Consider the following 18,276-nt stretch of genomic DNA (forward strand, 5'->3'; position numbering starts at 1 on the left):
ATTTATTTGACCTGACGGCCTGAAATTGAGAGAGGCATATGAGAAATAAAAATGAGTGTGTAGATAACATCTTCCTTTATATATATGCACAACTATAAATTCTACAAATTTTAGTAAGTGATATTGACCTTACTGAAAGATAAATTATTTGGAATGTAGAATGCGATTTTCAGAGTACTAATAACAATTTCCATAATAAATGCTGAAATTTAGAACTTTTGCTACGATGATGACAAGTTTAATAACAAATTATTGTTGGCTTATTGGATGCTTTAGTGTAATCCCCAACCTAAAATTGTAATAGAAAAAGTAAACTTACTTTCTCTTCGCATTAAAAAACAAAAAGTGAATTGATTGTTTAGAAAGAGATAAAAGTTTAGGGTGGTGCTGTTTACATTTTTTTTAATAAGAAATGTATAAAAAGTAAAGAAATATGTGTGGATAGCAGTACCTAAGTTTAAAAGGAAATGGGGGCAGTATGACATTCTCAAGGGAAAATTCTCATATTAACATAAAATTTGGTAAAAGAAAGGCCTCCCAAAGCAGTAAAATAAGACAAAAAAATGATGGTGAGGTTTTGAAAGAAGGAAAAAGTTTCAGAGCAGAAAAGGGCGTATGGAGAGGAGATTGGTCTGAACAGGACGTCACGCTTCTTCTACTCTTCTACTCTCTCTCTCTCTCTCTCTCTCTAAACCACTTGAGGAAAATTAGAAAAGTTAAAATATTTTTGCTCAGAATTCATGGTGGGCCTGTTAGTTGAATTTTCCAGCCATTTGATGGCATATATAATATAATACTCATATTTAGGCGGAAAAGGTCAAAGGGGAACTTGGTATTTATCCTCAAAAAGCTTCACGGGTTAGGGTTTTGTTTGAGCTCTGCTTCCACTTTCAGCTTCTGGGTTTTGCTTAATTTCTGGAAATTCACTGCCCTTGAGCTCCGATTCTTCATCTTCCTGGACTTCAAACTCTGGGGTTTGTTTCTTCATACAGTTTCTGCTATTGGTATGTAAGCTGTCTTGTGTTTTTGCTTCTGGGGTTTGTGATGTTTCATTTTTCCGTTCAGTAGGTGCCTTTTGATTGGATTTTGTTTTTGGTTTTTGTTTTTCTGTGTGTTTCTATGTAAAGTTTTGATCTTTCTGGTAGTTGCATAGCTAGGAGTGTGAACTTTGGTTTGAAAAGTTTGTGTTTTTTTAAAGCTTCTGAGCTTTTGGGTTTTATTTTTTTTTTATTTTTTTTGTTTTTTTTTGTTTTGTTATTTCAGTGGAGGGGTTGTTGAAAGTGGGTTTCTTTGGTTCTGGGATTAGTGGCGGTGATGATGATGTTGATCCATGGGCAGTAGAAGAGTGAAAGTTGGTGCAAATGATGGTAATAAAGTCGTGACCGAGATGCCGAGCTTTGTTCCTCCAGTACCCACTCCCAATCCCAGGTAGGTATTTGCTTACCCTTCTATTAAGTTCTAATTTCCTACATATTTATTGAATTATGACTGTTCTTATCTTTTAAGTTTAATTGGCAGTAGGAGTGTAGCTCCGTGGCTTTTGAATATGATTCCTTGGCCTTTCAGTTAGTTTGGAAGCTGTGATCCGTTAACGGCCTCTGTGCTACTAGAACATGAATATAAGTTTTTATGTGGTAGAATTGTTACTGCCATATGCTGCTGAGATTAGAATCTCCTGCTTGTCCGGTTGTTGGACTGTATCATCGAAAGGAACATAAATTGGGACTTAGCACCTTAAATTCTGACATCATACACAGGTCAAATGGAATCACAACCACATAAATTGACTAGGTATTTGTCCTAGTGAATTCTTTTTATATTGTAACTCCAGCAGCACAAAAATGTGTATTTGAAGTTTATTCTTTCCACATGTTTACTACTAAATAGAGTCCTAAGTTACAAGTAACCTTTGGGAAATTTATCCGAATGATGCATCAACAGCTCAAATTTGTGTAAATAGTATGGAGATTTTTATGGCATAATGTCTCTTCACGGTATTAACAATTATTTTCCAATGATTTGAGGAAAGGGAGTTGCACCTGTGATTTTTCAGTTTTTTCATGACTGAAATGATAACAAAAAGTAGAGCCAATAAACAGGACAAAAAAATAAAAAATAAAAAAACAAGCAACTGGAGTCTATTGTTCTGTAATGGGCCAAGTCTAGTAGCGTTGGCTTGTAACTAAGCAGGGCATTAAAGTGATTGGTTGTATATGGTAGTTAAGTTTGGCCCTAAGTCGACAAGGCAAAACCCTATCCACCATGGCTAGGTAGCAAACAACAATTGATTTGTTGAGGTATTGTTCTGTTACGGAGGAATTGTTGTTCCCAATTTAATTTGAAATTATGCGACTGTTCGTTGAAGCAAACAGAGTAGCAGTACTATATTTTATCTAGTATTAATTACTAAAGTCTGTTCCCTTTAGTTTATTTTCATACAAGAATTTGATAGTGGTGATCCTAAAATTAAGGAACAGGACTGATGCTACTTGAAATGTTTCCATGACCTTTAATTTGGTAACCATTTGATACTGAAATGAAGTGTCAAAGTTATTGTTGATTTTGAGACTATACAAGTTTTTTCATCTGTTTACATCATGATGAAGAAGCTTCTTAACATGTTTAAGTTTGACTCTGAGGGGTAATTGAATTATGATTTCTGTTTGGCCTTATCAATCTGGCCAATGATTATGGATTTAGTTTCTTTTTTCTTGATTGTATACGTCAATTTCGATAGTCATGATTATGACGATTTTTTTTCTCAGTGTCACAGAGGGGAGCTCCATTCGTTCATCTCAAGTTTCAGATTTTGGAATTCTTGAGCAAACTCTTGGATTTCGCATAGAGGATGCTGTTGACATTGGAAGAAGTATGTAACTTTCTTGGTGTTTATCAGAAGTTAAATTCAATACTAGCAATTTTCTTCTTGTTTCTTTCAGTTGATACTAGGCCACTTTTGAATTTTACCGTGGTTGAACCTGTGAATTGTCTTTTAATTTTCGTACTCAGTAAATGAGCTTATGAATAAGGTTTTCTTAGTGTTCTAGTCAGCTTCCATGTTTAGTTTCCTAGTGCCTGATTGTAGGTGTTTACTCGAATGACCTATCAGCTGGGAGTGTATATCCACTGCTCTAGTCCTGTTGTTCAATTCTTACCTTAAAATAGATTCTATTCATCATTGACTTTCTGAAGTGCGACTTCAGAAGCATGAATATGATGAAGAGAATGTGATTCTGATTCTGTTTTTGTAAAAGGAGGCATATGTAATATGTTTATATGCACGTACAGTTTCAGATAATATTTCACTTTTGTTGTACTATGGTATCTCTTTGATTGGGACTCCTAATCACTTCATCATTGTTGATTTATAGGCCCAATGTTTAATCAAAACAAGTTAAGTAGTCCGGCAGTGGGAAGTAGTGATGCCCAATTTGGTGCTTTAAACAAGGTAATTATTTTTCTTCCCCCTCACAAAACAACGAGAACAATGAAAAATGAAAATGAAAACAGGACCAAAAAAAATTGTAACTTACGCGCATTCTGGAATTCAGTCCTTTGCATCTTCAGACATAAACTTTTTGGTTTTTTTTTTTGTGGGATCTCAGCTTATTCCACTGCAAAAAGAGCCACAACCCCTCTCTGTATCTCGTAGCAATCACGAGAACTGGGGGGAATCCAATATGGCAGATGGAAGCCCCAGGACCGATACTTCAACAGATGACACGGAAGATAAAAATCAGAGGGTAACATCTCCTGCTTCCACTTTTGCTACTTATTTTTTCATTCCTGTATCCAAGATTCAAAGTGGTATCCCTCATTTTGCCATACAAAATTATTTTGCATCTGAGAATATTCATTCTTTATTTGATTTTGGCTGCTTCTTTTGAGGTGAATTTAAATTCGGTGTTCGTGTGCAGATTGAAGGGAATCAAATCACTGGTCTTCTAGCTTCTGATTCCAGTGACAGGTCAAAAGAAAAACCTGGGGATCAAAAGGTTTGGTAACTTCAATTAAATATACTATTAAATAGTCATCTTGCATGATTATTGGATACCTTTTACCGTGCAATCAATCTCTGCAGACATTGCGAAGACTTGCTCAAAATCGTGAAGCTGCCAGGAAAAGTAGATTACGGAAAAAAGTAGGTTACTATTTAAGTATTTATTATTAGTATAATAGTTTCCCCTTTATTCGTTGTTAGTGTTCCCCGTCTAGTAAGAGTCATGCTTACTGTTCTGTGTGGAGAAGTAATGTTATGTTTCTTCTTTCAGGCATATGTACAACAACTTGAGAGTAGTCGGCTGAAATTAACCCAGCTTGAGCAAGAGCTTCAGCGAGCCCGCCAGCAGGTTGGATTTTGTTGTCCCTGAATATACGTACATATATCATATATCATATATTTTTCATTCCTGGAAGGGCATGGATGTTGTATCATATTAGTGGTTTTATTTTGGCAGGGAATATTCATTTCAAGCTCCGGAGACCAATCCCACTCAATGAGTGGAAATGGTATTTGAACCTCTTAATTTCATGTTCCGATTGGTTAATATTTCCTGGACTTGAAAATGATCACAGAAGTGTAATTCCTGCTGCATTGACATGCATATTTATGTTATAGAAATTTGGTAAAGATGGGGTTAGGTGTTCTCTGCATTAGATTTGTGTAGTAAGTCGATTATTTTGGGTGGAGACTTCTACAGCTTCTCTTTCCTGGATTGTTCTGTAATTTTGGCATCCTCAGTCTTCTGCAATTGGGTCCGAGCATGCCCTGAATTTTTACATAGTGGATCTGTTTTTCATATTAATAATGGTGTTGTTGCTGACACGTTGCATTACATTATTTCTTGTGTTGTGTGATAAAAAGGCAATATTCTATTCCCAGACAGTTTGGAAACATAAAATTCGTATGCTGTTAGATTAAGAATCTGGACCACACATTTAGGCAAGAATTAACCTTATCAGTGATTCTGGCAACATGGCATTATGTTGCTGAACTGTTAACGTTTTCCCACTTAACTGATATTTGATGGTAAAATATTCTTGTTTTATTTGTATTTTTATTTCATAGGTGCTTTGGCATTTGATGTGGAATATGCAAGGTGGCTAGAGGAGCACAATAGGCAAATAAATGAGTTGAGGGCTGCCGTTAATTCACATGCAGGCGACACTGAACTCCGTACCGTTATTGACAATGTCATTGCGCACTACGATGACATTTTTAGAATAAAAGGAACTGCTGCAAAAGCTGATGTTTTCCACATCTTGTCAGGAATGTGGAAAACACCAGCTGAAAGGTGTTTCATGTGGATTGGTGGCTTCCGCTCATCTGAGCTCCTTAAGGTGAAAATTTGTGCTCCCTACTCTTGATACAGTTGGAATCCCCCTTAAGTTTGTGTTAAATTGCAACCACATACATCATCTGCTAAACATTACAATCTCGTACATAAACTTACGATTTCATTGCAATTTCATACATTTGTTAGCAATTCTGTTAAGTTGACTGTTAAAGTGATGATGTGGGATAAGGAATCAATTAAAAATAGTCAAGATGAAAATCAATTTAGAAATTAAAAGTAACATCTTTTTGTGCAAAAAATCAGAAAAGTACATGTGGACCCCACCCCTTCCATCTTACCATTCTACCAAGCTAACCCCTGCGTCCTCTCCCTCCAAACCCCGTGCCTCCACCTACCATACTGGATCCTTCCTTCAAACCCTAATTCACAACCTACAATGCAATGAAATTGTAAGTTTGTGCATGAGATTGTAATGTTTTGAAAATGATGTATGATGTTGCAATTGAACACAAAATTGAGGGGGCAAACTGTAATTTACCACAAAAAAATTATACCATTTTAGTTTCTGCACAATTCCATCTCCTAGTGTATAATATGTTATTTTGACATTTCGTTCCCTATGTTTTCTCCCAATGTGTAAAATCTATTGTCATGAAACTATTGTTTATGACATTTTGAGTTGGGGCTATCATCCTGACTGACATCATGGTTTGACATGGTGGAAGTGTTGGATATATGGCTTCAATCCTACGGCTTCTAGTTTATGAATTGCCCACACCAAACATGGCTGTGGCTGTGTCATATAGGTTCACGAACCATATCCATGGAAACGAGTATTTCTATGGTTAGCAATGGAAATTTGTAGTGCCCGTCTTTGAACTTAATTTGTCAGCAAAATTGATGTTTTTTTTTTCTCCTTAAAAAGAGTAATTAGTGAGCTGCCCAAAATTCTTTTCAAATGTTCTCTAATTGTTTTAGTTCTCTGCGTCCCGTTGATCTGTTTTGACATTGGTGCAGCTTCTGGTGAATCAATTGGAACCATTAACGGAGCAGCAATTGGTGGGTATTTACAACCTGCAGCAATCATCCCAGCAGGCTGAAGATGCTTTGTCACAAGGGATGGAGGCATTGCAGCAGTCCCTGGCTGAGACCTTGGCCAGTGGCTCACCTGCGCCATCAGGGTCATCGGGGAATGTTGCAAACTATATGGGTCAAATGGCCATGGCCATGGGAAAGCTAGGAACTCTTGAAGGTTTCCTCCACCAGGTGAACTCCCTTAATAGTTAATTCCACTAGCTTGCTTTTCCACTGAATCATGAAAAGGCTGGTATCACTGAGTGACGCATCTGGCAAAGTGACTGCGCTTCGGTGTTGGAACCTGTAGTTTGAATGGAACCAAATTGTTTCTAGTACATACATGTCTTTGTTCTTCATTTAGTTTTGTCGGCCCTAAATTTCACCCATACAATATATAGTCCTTATTTATTGTTTTCAAATGCTAAATGGACTGTCGTCTTTTGAGACGTAAACCTCGGGGTTATCTTTTTAAACGCAGTTATACCATCTTTTTTTGTACAAGAAGTTTGTTGCATGGAAGACATGTTTAACAAGAATTATAAACGAACTTGGTGATTTGGCTATAGATGGATTGCAATGTCCATCTCAAAGTACTTTTCATAGTCTTGCCTAAAACATTTGAAACGTTACTTGTTATTTTTGTTTCTTTATGTATGTAATTAATACCTTAATTGCCAGTAGTCAATATACCTATGCCTTACTTTTTCATTCTCATTTTGTCAATTGCCAGGCTGATAATCTTCGACAACAAACGTTACAACAAATGCATCGTATACTGACTACTCGACAATCAGCTCGTGCGCTTCTTGCAATACATGATTATTTTTCACGTCTTCGAGCCCTCAGTTCTCTTTGGCTTGCCAGGCCTAGGGAGTGACGTGCATTAGATTACTCTCCCTGAAGTTCATCCTTAAAGCTAGCTAGTCCCGGAACATAAATTAGCACCATGAAGCCGAGGGCCATACTATATAGATGATGGACTTCAGCTATTTGGACATCAATATCCTTCAAGGACGTGATTAAGGTGCGTGAAGTCAGATTAACGTTCATAGTCACCATCAAAGTTGTAGGTTGTTGTCACGTATGTTTGCGCAGATGTTGTATTCTATGGTCAGAACTGTAGTATGAATAATCTGATGATGTTAGCGATGTAATAGAAGCGAGGGAATAGAATAGTGCTATTGTCGTAGGTTACAGATGTCGATTTATACACCAAAAGTCAGATGATATCGGAGTGAAAAAGGTTTGCATTTTGTTTTTCTTTGACATGTACATATGATGTCTCTCAATGTTATTGGCCTATATTGTTGCACTGGTTTTACCATTCTGGATTGTGTGATATTCACTGGAACAGATTCGGTCATGAGAGGGAATTCGCCCAAATTTACTGTTCTTGGCAGTTGGAGATATGTGATGAATTGCGGCCTTCAGTGCCTGTTTTTCGTGTGCTTGTAAAAATCGAGTTTTGAAGTAAGGGAGCGATTTTTGCACACCCTTTTTCGACTTCTACACTCGCCTTAATTGAGCGAGGAGTTTCAAGTCCCTAGAGATTTAAAGCCGTATAGTTATTTTCTAATTCCCAAGGGAGTTGGACTTGGAACATAGTAGCAGCGGCGGCGATGATAAAGCAACGTTTGCCAATCAGTTCAACGGTGGATAAGGCAACACTCGCCTTACTTTTGACACGGCAAAGATGCTCCTTACCCTAAGCTGTGCCCCGACGGTGGAAATGTGTGCTTTGTCATCGGTTCCGACTGACTGGCAACTTTACGTAAGGCAGAGTTTGGTTTTTTGGGAGTGATAATGGATCTCTGAATGGAGTGGCCCGGGAATTCACTGATGAGAAAGCAGATTTTGGAGAGATTAAACGAATCCCGAAGATACAGACCATCGGTGAGTTGTTCAGTAAATAAACCCCCACAAATCACTTGAGTTTGTTCCGTAAAGCAGACAGTCGGGTGGTGACCACTGAACCCACTCAAAAACAGCGAGCGAGCGGTGTTCGAGGAGGCCGAGAAGTGCCATCTCCTTCGACATCCAAAGTCGTACCAAGAGCGCCAAACTGCGAGAGCTATCCACGATCCATATTCTACAACTGCGGCTAATTACGCATGTTGACGCTCCTGCTGCAGCGTCATATGGAAATCCATGCTGGTTACGGAAATTATATCACGTATACGAGGAAATCGAAATTATGCATTTAATTGTAGCAGTTAAAATACATAGATCGACGAAACTCCCTGTCGATATATATGCTTATGGTGCTCCTGGCTACGGGGGTACTTGTTTTGACTCCAATTACGAATTAGTGAACACGCCAAGCTAGCCAGCATATCCAGTCCCATGCATCATGACTGAGACTTCCAACAGATGGAAAGACCAAATTTCACCTCATCAGTAGCCAGTTACAACCGTATTAACAGTGAACCTGACGATCTGCCCGCCCTCCCCCAAAACAAAACAAAAAAACACGACTAATTCAGAGTACAGCCGCAGACAGAGGACCAATTCAAAACTCTCTAACAAGTAATATTTTCACAAACCAGGAACTCCACACACGAAAACAGAAAAGATGCTAGAAATCATTGTTCATTTCCGGTCCCCAAAATGCACTGCGAAAGATGAGTCAAATATGGTTCTGCTTTGGAACTGCTGTTCAATATCGGTCCCAGGCTCTGAAGCTCTGCATTGAACTCCCTCTCGAATTTCCTGCAAAATACTGGGTCAGAGAGAGAGACAGAGAGAGAGGTGTGCACGTGTGTAATCATTTATTCCACAGCCACTTCAAACTTACAGAATAGAGTCAGCAACAGTTTTGTTGCTGGAGCTTAATTTTAGTGCCCGAGATGGGGTCCGCAATTTTGATGGTTTTGGGTTTTCTGGCACAAGTGAACCATCAAAATCGACAAGGCTAGGAACATCAATGGAAGATGATATTAACCACTGAGTTGCTGCAGCATATTGTAAGCAAAGCAATTTCAGCCTCTCCACCTTCTGCATTCATACAACTCAGTATTAACTATTAAGGTAAAGAACAAAGACAAATCAAGAATTCCGAAACTCTAGTTCTGGACATATGATTCCAAAGAGATATGATCCCCATCTCAACATGTCTTGATACCCTCTTGTGGGTTTTTGCATATCCTAGTTTTGAATTTTGGACCTTTGGTTCCAAATTATCCTTGGTGGAGATAAAAGACAGATCTGTGCTTGGATTCACGGTAACTACAGTACTGAGAAACCTGAAGCATTGGCAAAGCTTTGAAATTTGGTCAGTGTTCAAAATTATTTGAAAGTAAAGTTAAAAGTGGGCCCAGCCCTCGGGCATTTTCCAGCTGGTCCAAGGCTCCCTCGCCTAGTTCTGAAATGTACAAAAACTAGTTGTGGAAAGAAATCAAAGAAATTTGTGGATTTCTTTGATTAGGAGTTCTCTACGTCGCATGATCAGTTTATAGGTCTCATGAATAGAATCTTATAGCAGTTTATTAATTTGGTTCTTTTCACTAAAACGTGTACCAATGAGTCTATGAAAGAAGCTACTTTATACGCTTTGAAAATTTAACACTACAAGAAATTAAGTTCTTATGCTCATGCATGATGCATGAGTTGACTTGCAAAGTCCAAGACATTTGATGTCGAAGGCTCCTGATGCCTAAAAATTTCATTATCTTAGTAAGGCCCTACATTAAACATGGAGGCTACGATCAACTTTGCGCAAACAATCTCCACTATATTTATCTCCTTGGCCTCAAACATATCCGACCTGTTGCATTTCCTTCCATGTCCCTGTTACCTTATTAGAGCTTTCCTCTCTTCCAGTTGAAGAGATTCTTTTCCAACCTTTTCTATATATATATATATATATATATGCGTGCACATACACATATATCCTTGTTTCTACTAATGCATGTAAGCTTGAATGTATTAAGAACAAACCTTGAGAAATTCAGGCAAAAGAAGCAAGCACCCCCTCAAACACTTGTCAAGGAAAAAGTCATGGTGTTGGATAACCTGTAACAGGAAGAACCTTGTAAGACAAATACGAGCTTCCTCTTAATAAACAGTACTGCTACATCTATCAGAATGACCTAAACCGAATTCTCCTTTTTCAGCCAAAAGATTTCTTTTTTTTTTTTTTTGTTTTTTTTGTTTTTTAAAGTAGACGAGAGTTTCTATAAGAGGAAGAACAGACCTCATCTATGCTCTTTGCAGTCTGAAGTCTTTTATGCATCACATGGCAATTGGGCTCAATAACCTGTAAACAAGAAGATCTGCTCTGAGAAAACATAAACCTAATAATTTCCTCATCATTGCTGGGAAAATATATTTCAGAAGTGTCTGATAGAAAAATGCAACGTGATTTACAGATGTACATTGCAGTCTTAAGTCTACTATGCATCTATGCTCTTTGCAGTCTGATGTCTATATGCAGATGCACATCATCTCTCAGATAGAAGAAAACATTATATAGAATGCAATGTGATTTGCAAAGCAAGGATAGGCAACAAGGATCACACATTAAATGAGGAAAAAAGAAGTATGAAATGTATATCTAAGCCCACGCTACATACAATGCTTCATTGTATCGGTAATAGCCAAAAACAAAAAGAATACCATTAAAATCAAAACTGATGGAGAAAAAACAAGGTGCTTAAATATAGGGAAAAAGCACCACAAAACATCTATAGCATGGAAAAATCTTCCACGGAAAAAGCAAATTGGAAGATAAAACCTGCCTCAAATGTTAGATAGTGTAGAAGGCTATTAATAAATTTAAGCATGCTACGACACAGCAGTGATGATCTGGAGATAGCAGTTCCACGCATGTTAAGGGCACGAACTCCCTGCAATACATATTTCCACTGAATCAAGCAAAGAAAAGAGGCTAAATGACCTGGCTACAAGTAAATCAAATCAAGCCCATACTTGATGTGCTTGCCATGCCCCACAAAGCTGGCGATCCACATGCTTACAGTGGAAAAGAAAGCGGAAAATTAACTGGTACTTTGTTAGGGAATTTTTGGAGATAACAATAGACAACGGCCACCGAATCTGAAAAAGAACCAAGCAGTCATAACAAACCAAAGACAAATGGTTTGACCATAGAGCAGGATGAGATCTAAATGGCATTGTATGAAAACTTTCAAGATCTAGATCCATTTAAACTCTGGTATAATTAGCATACTTCGGGGGTCACTTCAAACTGTTTTTGTGATTTTTTTGGGGATGGGGCTGAGTAAAGATATAAATGACTAAATAAAATAAAAACAAGTCATTAACAAACCTTATAATTTAAAGAGAATGTCTCAAGGCCAGTTATGCTCACTGGCTCCTCCAGATCATTATCATCAGGGACAGGCCTGCTCTTTTCACGATCTTTAAGTGTCCCCAGCTTTTTAAGCAAAGAAGATGTTTCCTGAAGCAAAACAACAAGAATATTGAATTAATGGGAAATCAATACATAAATTTGTCATATATGAGTAAAAGGATAGAGCTGTTTACCACGCAACATGTTAAGTCCTCATGGCAAGGATCTGCTGCAGCTGCTGTGGTGCGCAAAGCAAGGTCTAGAAGAGACTATTTAGCCAACAAAAGTTAAAACATCTCAATCATTTTGAATTGAGAAATCAGAAAGAAAAATTTGCCAGCTAAGGAACTTGATGAAGAAAGAAGACTAAACCTGCAGCTTCTCCACAGAAATCTCATCAAGCTTTTTTGTGAGCTCGTCTCGAGCGATATCCATAAAATGAACTAAAAAATCACCCTGTATAAACACCATCAGTTCTCCATCAACTTGATTTTGAATAGCATGATTTTTGTAATAAACTTAACAAAAAGAAAGCTTATTTCCATGTAAAGTCGATTCATCTTTCCTTAATCAGATCCACAGCATAGTGCAATTATTCAACAAACACCAAGTCCTTGATGCATCAAAATTAAGATTGCATAAATACAATCCTTTTCTTCATTCTCCAAAAAACTATGTTTACCTCACGAAAACTATATAAATAAATATGGCAATTCTTCTTGTAATTGAAATTAAAAAAGTTAACCATGGATGATATAAACCATGGACATCGCATGTTCTATGCACCTTCTTTTAAGGAGTTTTTCCTTTTTCATGTAATAGCAGTATGCGGAATTCTTGAATTTTGGGACCTATACAAATTGAAACATATCCCTGCAATGATTTGAGTTCCTATTTCGAAAAGGAGAATTTCGGAGTTTATCAAATACTCACTTTTATATCTTCCCTATATGAAATTTCAAAATACAAAGTAAACCAAATTCTTAAATATGCATGTAAAAGCTTGCAGAAGAGATATTATTACAAACACCTCATCAAAAAGTCCTCTATTTTTAGTGTCTTACAGACAGTCATCTATTTTCATCCTTTGAGCCATCTATCTTCACTTTTATATTCAGTGTTTAATAACACACATAAATGTTGGAAAATCCCCAGGTACTTCAAGAGTTACAAGACCTAAACCTGAAGATCAAGCTTGCTCCTTCGTAGGGTTTAAAAAAATTAATGCCAGCTAATATACATTTAGATTTACACACTTGATGAGGCAAAATGACCTAGGAAGACTTGGACAGAGACTCTAAGAAAAGACTTGGACTACTTGAATCCAACAGAAGACATGGCACAAAACCAAGTGCAATGGCGTTCTAGGATTCATATAGCCGACCCCACTTAGTGGGGTAAGGCTTTATTGTTGTTGTTGTTGTTTGTTCAAATCCCTCCACCCAAAAATCATAAGCATAATAACTTCAGACAGAAAGATGTGTGTTATTAAACACTATGTCCAAAGCATTATAAGGGATAGATGAGGTAGAAGAACCTAACCTTTACCTAGAATCCCACCTGATCTACAAGGTTCAAAACTTTTTAGTTACGATTTCATATGAAACATGGTATCTATCTACATATTAGCGTATAATATAGGTGATCTATTTCCAAGTTCATTGGTCATAAAACAATATACCTGATCAAGAAGAAGATAGTGCTTTATAGATCGCAGCTTTCCCATCAGATCATACTAAACAAGAAAGGATGGAAGATTAGCCAACAACATAAACAAATTGCATTAAAGGTGGCAGCAAAGACCAGGGAGAGCCAAAGAATATTCAGGGGAAAACCATTTCCTACAAACTAAACCTCACCTTTTCTTTGATGAGATTTAAGAGCTCACTGCTGGCAAAGTCATATGCAGACTTTATACACTCAAGATAACGGTGATTAGAGCCAAAGGTCATCAATTTCGAATTTTCTGATAGAGGGACCTATTTATCCAATAAAGTCAATGACATGTATTAACAAAAACACATTGAGGGAAAGAATTTTCCTCATTTCTTGTGTTCTAAAAGAGAAATAAAACATTGTAAATGGATAATTATAACCCGAACCTGAACATGATGTCCACATTCCCTCATGACATTTAAATATTTTCCTGTGGTCAAAATTGTCCCAGAAATATTTGCTAGGAAGCTAGGAATTCCGTCCTTAAGGCTGTAACGTTGCCTCCAATACTTGGCATCATAATCTTGAGTGAGGCTTTCCTGTACAGTTTAACAAACTGTAACGTAATAAGCCTAAATTTGTTGCACTCAAAATTTTGAAATCAGATGACATACCTTTTGAAGAGATTTGTTTTCAGCAATGAAAAATTCACCATAAGGATCATCAATGACTCCTTCATAAACCCACCTAAAAGTAAATTTCATTCCCATGCCCAGGGATCAACCAAATTAGCACTAAAGTGTTGTGCAAATGATACTCAAAGCCATTACTGCCCAAAAGAAAAGAAACAAAACAACCTAATCTCTCTTTCCATATTCAAATAGACTTAAATAAGAAATTCATGTCAAAACTATTTAAGGAATGAATATATAGAAACAAGGGATATAATACTACTCCAAGAAAATGGGCATGAATACACAAACGCTTTTGTATACATGAATTATAACCTAGAGAAGGCAGCACAACAAATAGCGGGTTAAGCAGGGTTGTAAGGCACCCGACATATAATCTTTAAAATGGCCAGTACCCTTGGGTCGGTCTAAAATATGTCCTAATTTCTAATCCCTCTCAAGACACCCAAGTGTCAATTATGTCCCCCACGGGTGATCTTGGGTCTACAACACATCTTAGTCCAACACAATTTCCTAAATACGGCAGTTGGCTGGGCTCATAAATTTTTTTTGACACTAAAACCAGCTCCTCCACCCACACCCCAACCCCCAACACCAACACCCCCCCCCCCCTCCCCAACACCCCACAAGATAAACAAAGTAAAACAAAGATAGTCAAGGAGCAAAAGAACATTTTATAGCGTTTTACAAGAAAATGGAAGAACTTAGTTGATGGGAAGAATAGTCTCTGAAGCATATTATGCTTATGTAACGAGTCAGTCATGTTAACAAGAGATGTATAACAAGTTGGCAGGCAAAGTTTCACGCACAAGTATAATTACCTCTCCAATATTCCAAGGTATGCATTGCAAGCACATTCTGTCATCTTTTCTAGTAATGACCTTACACCACTATCACCAGCCATGGCCTTGGCCTATTTATTGCAAAGACCCACAGTATGCACCAATAGCAGCAAGATAAGAATGAGAAACAAGTGGTGGAAACAGTTATTACTTCTAAAGGGAGCAACAAAATTTTATGTAACTCAGACATAAGAGTACCTGACTCTGCAAGAGGTTAAGAACTGCAGAACCTGCAAAATTATTAGCAGAAGCCCTCTGTATTACATTGGATAGTGCTTGCATGGACCCCATCATTGGCTGCAACACAGATTAGAGAACTCGGTCAGACTCGAAAGGAAAAAAATCCCTAAATATAGTTTAAAAAAAATATCTCAGAGAAGCTTAAACCTGACAGTAAAACCACAAGCCTTGTAGGGACAGTCTTCCCAGTCGAAACTGGTGTTCTAGCTGTGCCACCATGGCCTGGTAATCCTAATACAGAAAAATTGGAAGGTGTTCAGTGGACAAGATCACTTATGCATCATTTTCTTTATACATATTTATTCTTTCCCTTGACCATGAGCTTTAGGTCAAATGGCAAAGAAATGAAATGGTTATTGAGTCAACTTAAAATAGTGAGGGGAAATAACCCTACTAGAAGGAGCGCCCTCAGCGCAGCAGCAAACGCATGATTGACTAAGCCATTCTTGAATTGGGATCTTGATTCAACAAACTGGTTAATAAGCATAAAGTTCTCACACAGAGGGAATACCCGTTTGGCTAATTCCTGAAGCATTTCAGTACCCAAAGAAAAATGAGAAATATTAAAAGGCCTGACTATAAAACAACAAAGAGTTTCAACTGATTCGTACCTGAAGAGCTAAATCCATGGATGCATCAACTTGAAAGGTGTACTTGTCCTCATTTCCATGCGCCCTCTTGATTGAAACGTAGCGTCCTTGGATCCCAACCATTGCAGACAAAATGTCATCGATGACAACAAGTTCCTATTTGTGCTAAAACCATCATAAGCACCACTTCCACTAACCCGAAATTTTGAAATTTTGAAATTCCAAATTCAAATTCAAACTCACCTGAACAGCAGCATTGTAACAACCAATGGCCTTTTCGAATCCCAAGCTGCAAATTTCAAAATTGGGGTTTTCCTTATCAATTAAAAACGACAGAAAGAAGAAATGTATGAACACAAATGTAAATGGATGAGGATGTGATATCATGCTTACGAAAGAGAACCAACGGAATAGCCATCCGTATCTGCAAATCGCGACGTCGATTTGGTTTCCTGAAACAGAAAATGTCAAATTCCAAGCGGCATTTCGATTCGCAAACTTCACAGAGGAAAATTGAAGTGGAGTGAAGAAGATTAAGGGGAAAAGTAGGAACCTGGTGAAAGCGGCCGGTGAGGAAAGGGCGCTCGGAGTTCCAACGAGGAGTTGAGGGGCATGAAATTGTTGAAGTATTATTCTCCATCGGAATTCAGAACAGCACAAGTAACCCTCTTACTCTGACTAACTATCTGAAGCCCCCTAGGGCACAAATTCGACGGCCACGATGCTTTGTTTCGTGGGAAGTCGTGAGAGAGAGGACGTTCAAATTTGAAATCCCTAGAAAATGTGGATAACCAAGATAGGTAGTCCAATTGCAGAATCTGGAGAGGAAGATGGTGGCAGGGGAGGGGACCCCTTGGGGGATGTTCGTGGGGGGGGGGGGGGGGGGAGGGGGGGGGGGGGGGGAAGAGAGAGAGAGAGAGAGAGAGCTGGTAGTGTTATGTGGGTGGGTCTTGGCTGTGGGTAGTGGTGGTAGCTTGGGTGGGCTAGGGTGGCGGGAATAAGGGGAAACGGGAGCTTCTTTATTTTATTTATTTATTTATTTAAAACAAGCAATATTAAAAAATAAATAGTGTCAGACTATATTTATATACCATCTTCAATCGAAATGGTCAAGTATAATCATATCTAGAATTATAGTACTGTAAAAAGTTATGTTTAAATGAACAGTGCCAGACTATGTTTATATACCATTTTTAACCGAAAGGGGGTGAACATAGCTTGTTAATAATTTATTATTTTTAAGTTTCTTCTTTAACTTATTGGTTAATTCAATTAAATTATCATATTAAAATAAGGTTATCCAAACATATTTTGAGTGTCACTTGTCGCTAAATGAATAAGCCTCCGAATTTTTTATCTTTATATAATCTCAATAATTTTTTTGGCTAAGATTTCGATTGATACGTGTCGTTAAATGAGTAACTCTCCATGTTTCTTATCTTTATGTAACATTATAATTGTCCGGACAGGATTTTTGAGTGACACATGTCGAGATATAATTGGTTATGCAAATTTTAGATAGAATTCTTATCTACGTGACACTTCTTAACTTCAGCATCCAATGTTAATAAATTGGTTGAATATTAGGGTATAATTCTCACACCTTCATCTTTCCCCTCTCCGATATCTCTTATTATTGTTTAAAATTTGTCATTTCAATTCAAGTTTGCAATGAATTCTAACTTTGGATCCTCTTCGCAGTCAACTGGGGTCCTCATCCAATTCCGAATTGGAAGATAAATGGGCGGAGTGGAACAAGAAGAGGAAGAGTCCGATGAAGAAGATGACCAAAATTAATAATATTGTACAACATAACCAAAATTAATATTTAATAACAAGAAATCAATTGACAAGAATATGTGGAATTAGTGAATAAATTACTATTAATGCCAAGATCAATAGTAAAAAGTTCTATTGGTTTTATAATCAAAGATGCATATATTATGTAAACAGAGGATATATCATTAATGTTTTGAGATAAACAATTATAATTTGAAGAACCATTTAAAGCATTTTGGTAATCAGCATACTTAAATTTAAATGTAATATATCATTAATGTCTTGAGTATAATTTACATCATGTATCTTTTGTAGTACATGAAGCTATGCTAAAAAAACTCTAATTAATGATTATAAGGATTTTGTTTTATATCAAATATTGCAAGAGAAGCCACAGTTTAAAGAGTTCACGCTACACAGAAAGATGATGAAATGCCACTCATTGAAGCCATCATTGCTCCTCTGGAGGCACAACTTAAGCTTGCTGCAAGATGTATACATTTGTTCTGCAATATGAGGTATAGAGTGTTCAATATGTATTTGGTTTTTATATTGTTAATGGTTCTATCGAATCATTTATTTACATGAATTAATAATTATAACGAGTTAATTTTTTTAATACTTCTGGATGTATTTTGATTTTTTAGGTAACCAAGTGTAGGACGACAACAGAGCACTTGATCGGCTTACTAAATCCAAAGAGGCTGTTTTGCTAGAGGCGGAGAAAACTATTTAGATTGCTTGGGCAAAAGCATCTTTGGTTGATGATTTGCAAAACAAAAATCAAGAGCTAAT

General features: G+C 37.3%; 2 protein-coding genes across 3 annotated transcripts; one reads left to right on the forward strand and one right to left on the reverse strand.

Annotated features, from left to right (window-relative positions):
- Positions 1-534: 534 nt before the first annotated feature.
- LOC103930462 (transcription factor HBP-1b(c38)) lies at positions 535-7,338 on the forward strand. Of its 2 annotated transcripts, none has more exons than XM_048576561.1 (12): positions 535-1,004; positions 1,307-1,428; positions 2,766-2,869; positions 3,372-3,448; positions 3,606-3,743; positions 3,918-3,995; positions 4,082-4,141; positions 4,272-4,349; positions 4,458-4,509; positions 5,069-5,340; positions 6,315-6,563; positions 7,105-7,338. In XM_048576561.1, exons 2-12 carry the CDS (start codon positions 1,331-1,333, stop codon positions 7,249-7,251), a joined length of 1,353 nt encoding a protein of 450 aa, XP_048432518.1. In that variant the 5' UTR covers positions 535-1,004; positions 1,307-1,330; the 3' UTR covers positions 7,252-7,338. The 2 variants fall into 2 exon arrangements, with proteins under 2 accessions (XP_048432518.1, XP_048432517.1); XM_048576560.1 differs by having other exon boundaries at positions 537-1,004; positions 1,264-1,428.
- Positions 7,339-8,550: 1,212 nt separating this feature from the next.
- Positions 8,551-16,561, reverse strand: LOC125473562 (gamma-tubulin complex component 2). Its single transcript, XM_048576559.1, has 21 exons — positions 16,256-16,561; positions 16,096-16,154; positions 15,946-15,991; positions 15,724-15,858; positions 15,507-15,638; positions 15,260-15,343; positions 15,071-15,169; positions 14,852-14,943; positions 14,013-14,085; positions 13,785-13,937; positions 13,542-13,661; positions 13,364-13,417; positions 12,055-12,138; positions 11,877-11,951; positions 11,659-11,790; positions 11,301-11,426; positions 11,111-11,218; positions 10,567-10,629; positions 10,311-10,385; positions 9,169-9,368; positions 8,551-9,083 (listed from the first exon to the last, which is right to left on the reverse strand). The coding sequence occupies exons 1-21, from the start codon at positions 16,340-16,342 to the stop codon at positions 8,957-8,959; spliced, it is 2,124 nt and encodes a 707-aa protein (XP_048432516.1). The 5' UTR covers positions 16,343-16,561; the 3' UTR covers positions 8,551-8,956.
- Between the last annotated feature and the right edge of the window lie 1,715 nt (positions 16,562-18,276).

This window comes from the organism of the source record quoted next, unplaced genomic scaffold (assembly GCF_019419815.1).
Source record: "Pyrus x bretschneideri cultivar Hongxiangsu unplaced genomic scaffold, Pyrus_bretschneideri_v1 Contig9, whole genome shotgun sequence".
Classification (NCBI taxonomy): Eukaryota; Viridiplantae; Streptophyta; class Magnoliopsida; order Rosales; family Rosaceae; genus Pyrus; species Pyrus x bretschneideri.

Excerpts from the sequence above, each read along its gene's own strand:
- LOC125473562 (XM_048576559.1), bottom strand. The coding sequence starts at position 16,342 with ATGGAGAATAATACTTCAACAATTTCATGCCCCTCAACTCCTCGTTGG. Across the intron at positions 15,859-15,945 it reads GTTACAATGCTGCTGTTCAG|GAACTTGTTGTCATCGATGA; the intron begins GTGAGTTTGAAT and ends TAGCACAAATAG. Across the intron at positions 15,170-15,259 it reads GCTTGTGGTTTTACTGTCAG|CCAATGATGGGGTCCATGCA; the intron begins GTTTAAGCTTCT and ends TCTGTGTTGCAG.
- LOC103930462 (XM_048576561.1), top strand. The coding sequence starts at position 1,331 with ATGGGCAGTAGAAGAGTGAAAGTTGGTGCAAATGATGGTAATAAAGTC. Across the intron at positions 1,429-2,765 it reads GTACCCACTCCCAATCCCAG|TGTCACAGAGGGGAGCTCCA; the intron begins GTAGGTATTTGC and ends TTTTTTTCTCAG. Across the intron at positions 4,350-4,457 it reads TTCAGCGAGCCCGCCAGCAG|GGAATATTCATTTCAAGCTC; the intron begins GTTGGATTTTGT and ends TTATTTTGGCAG.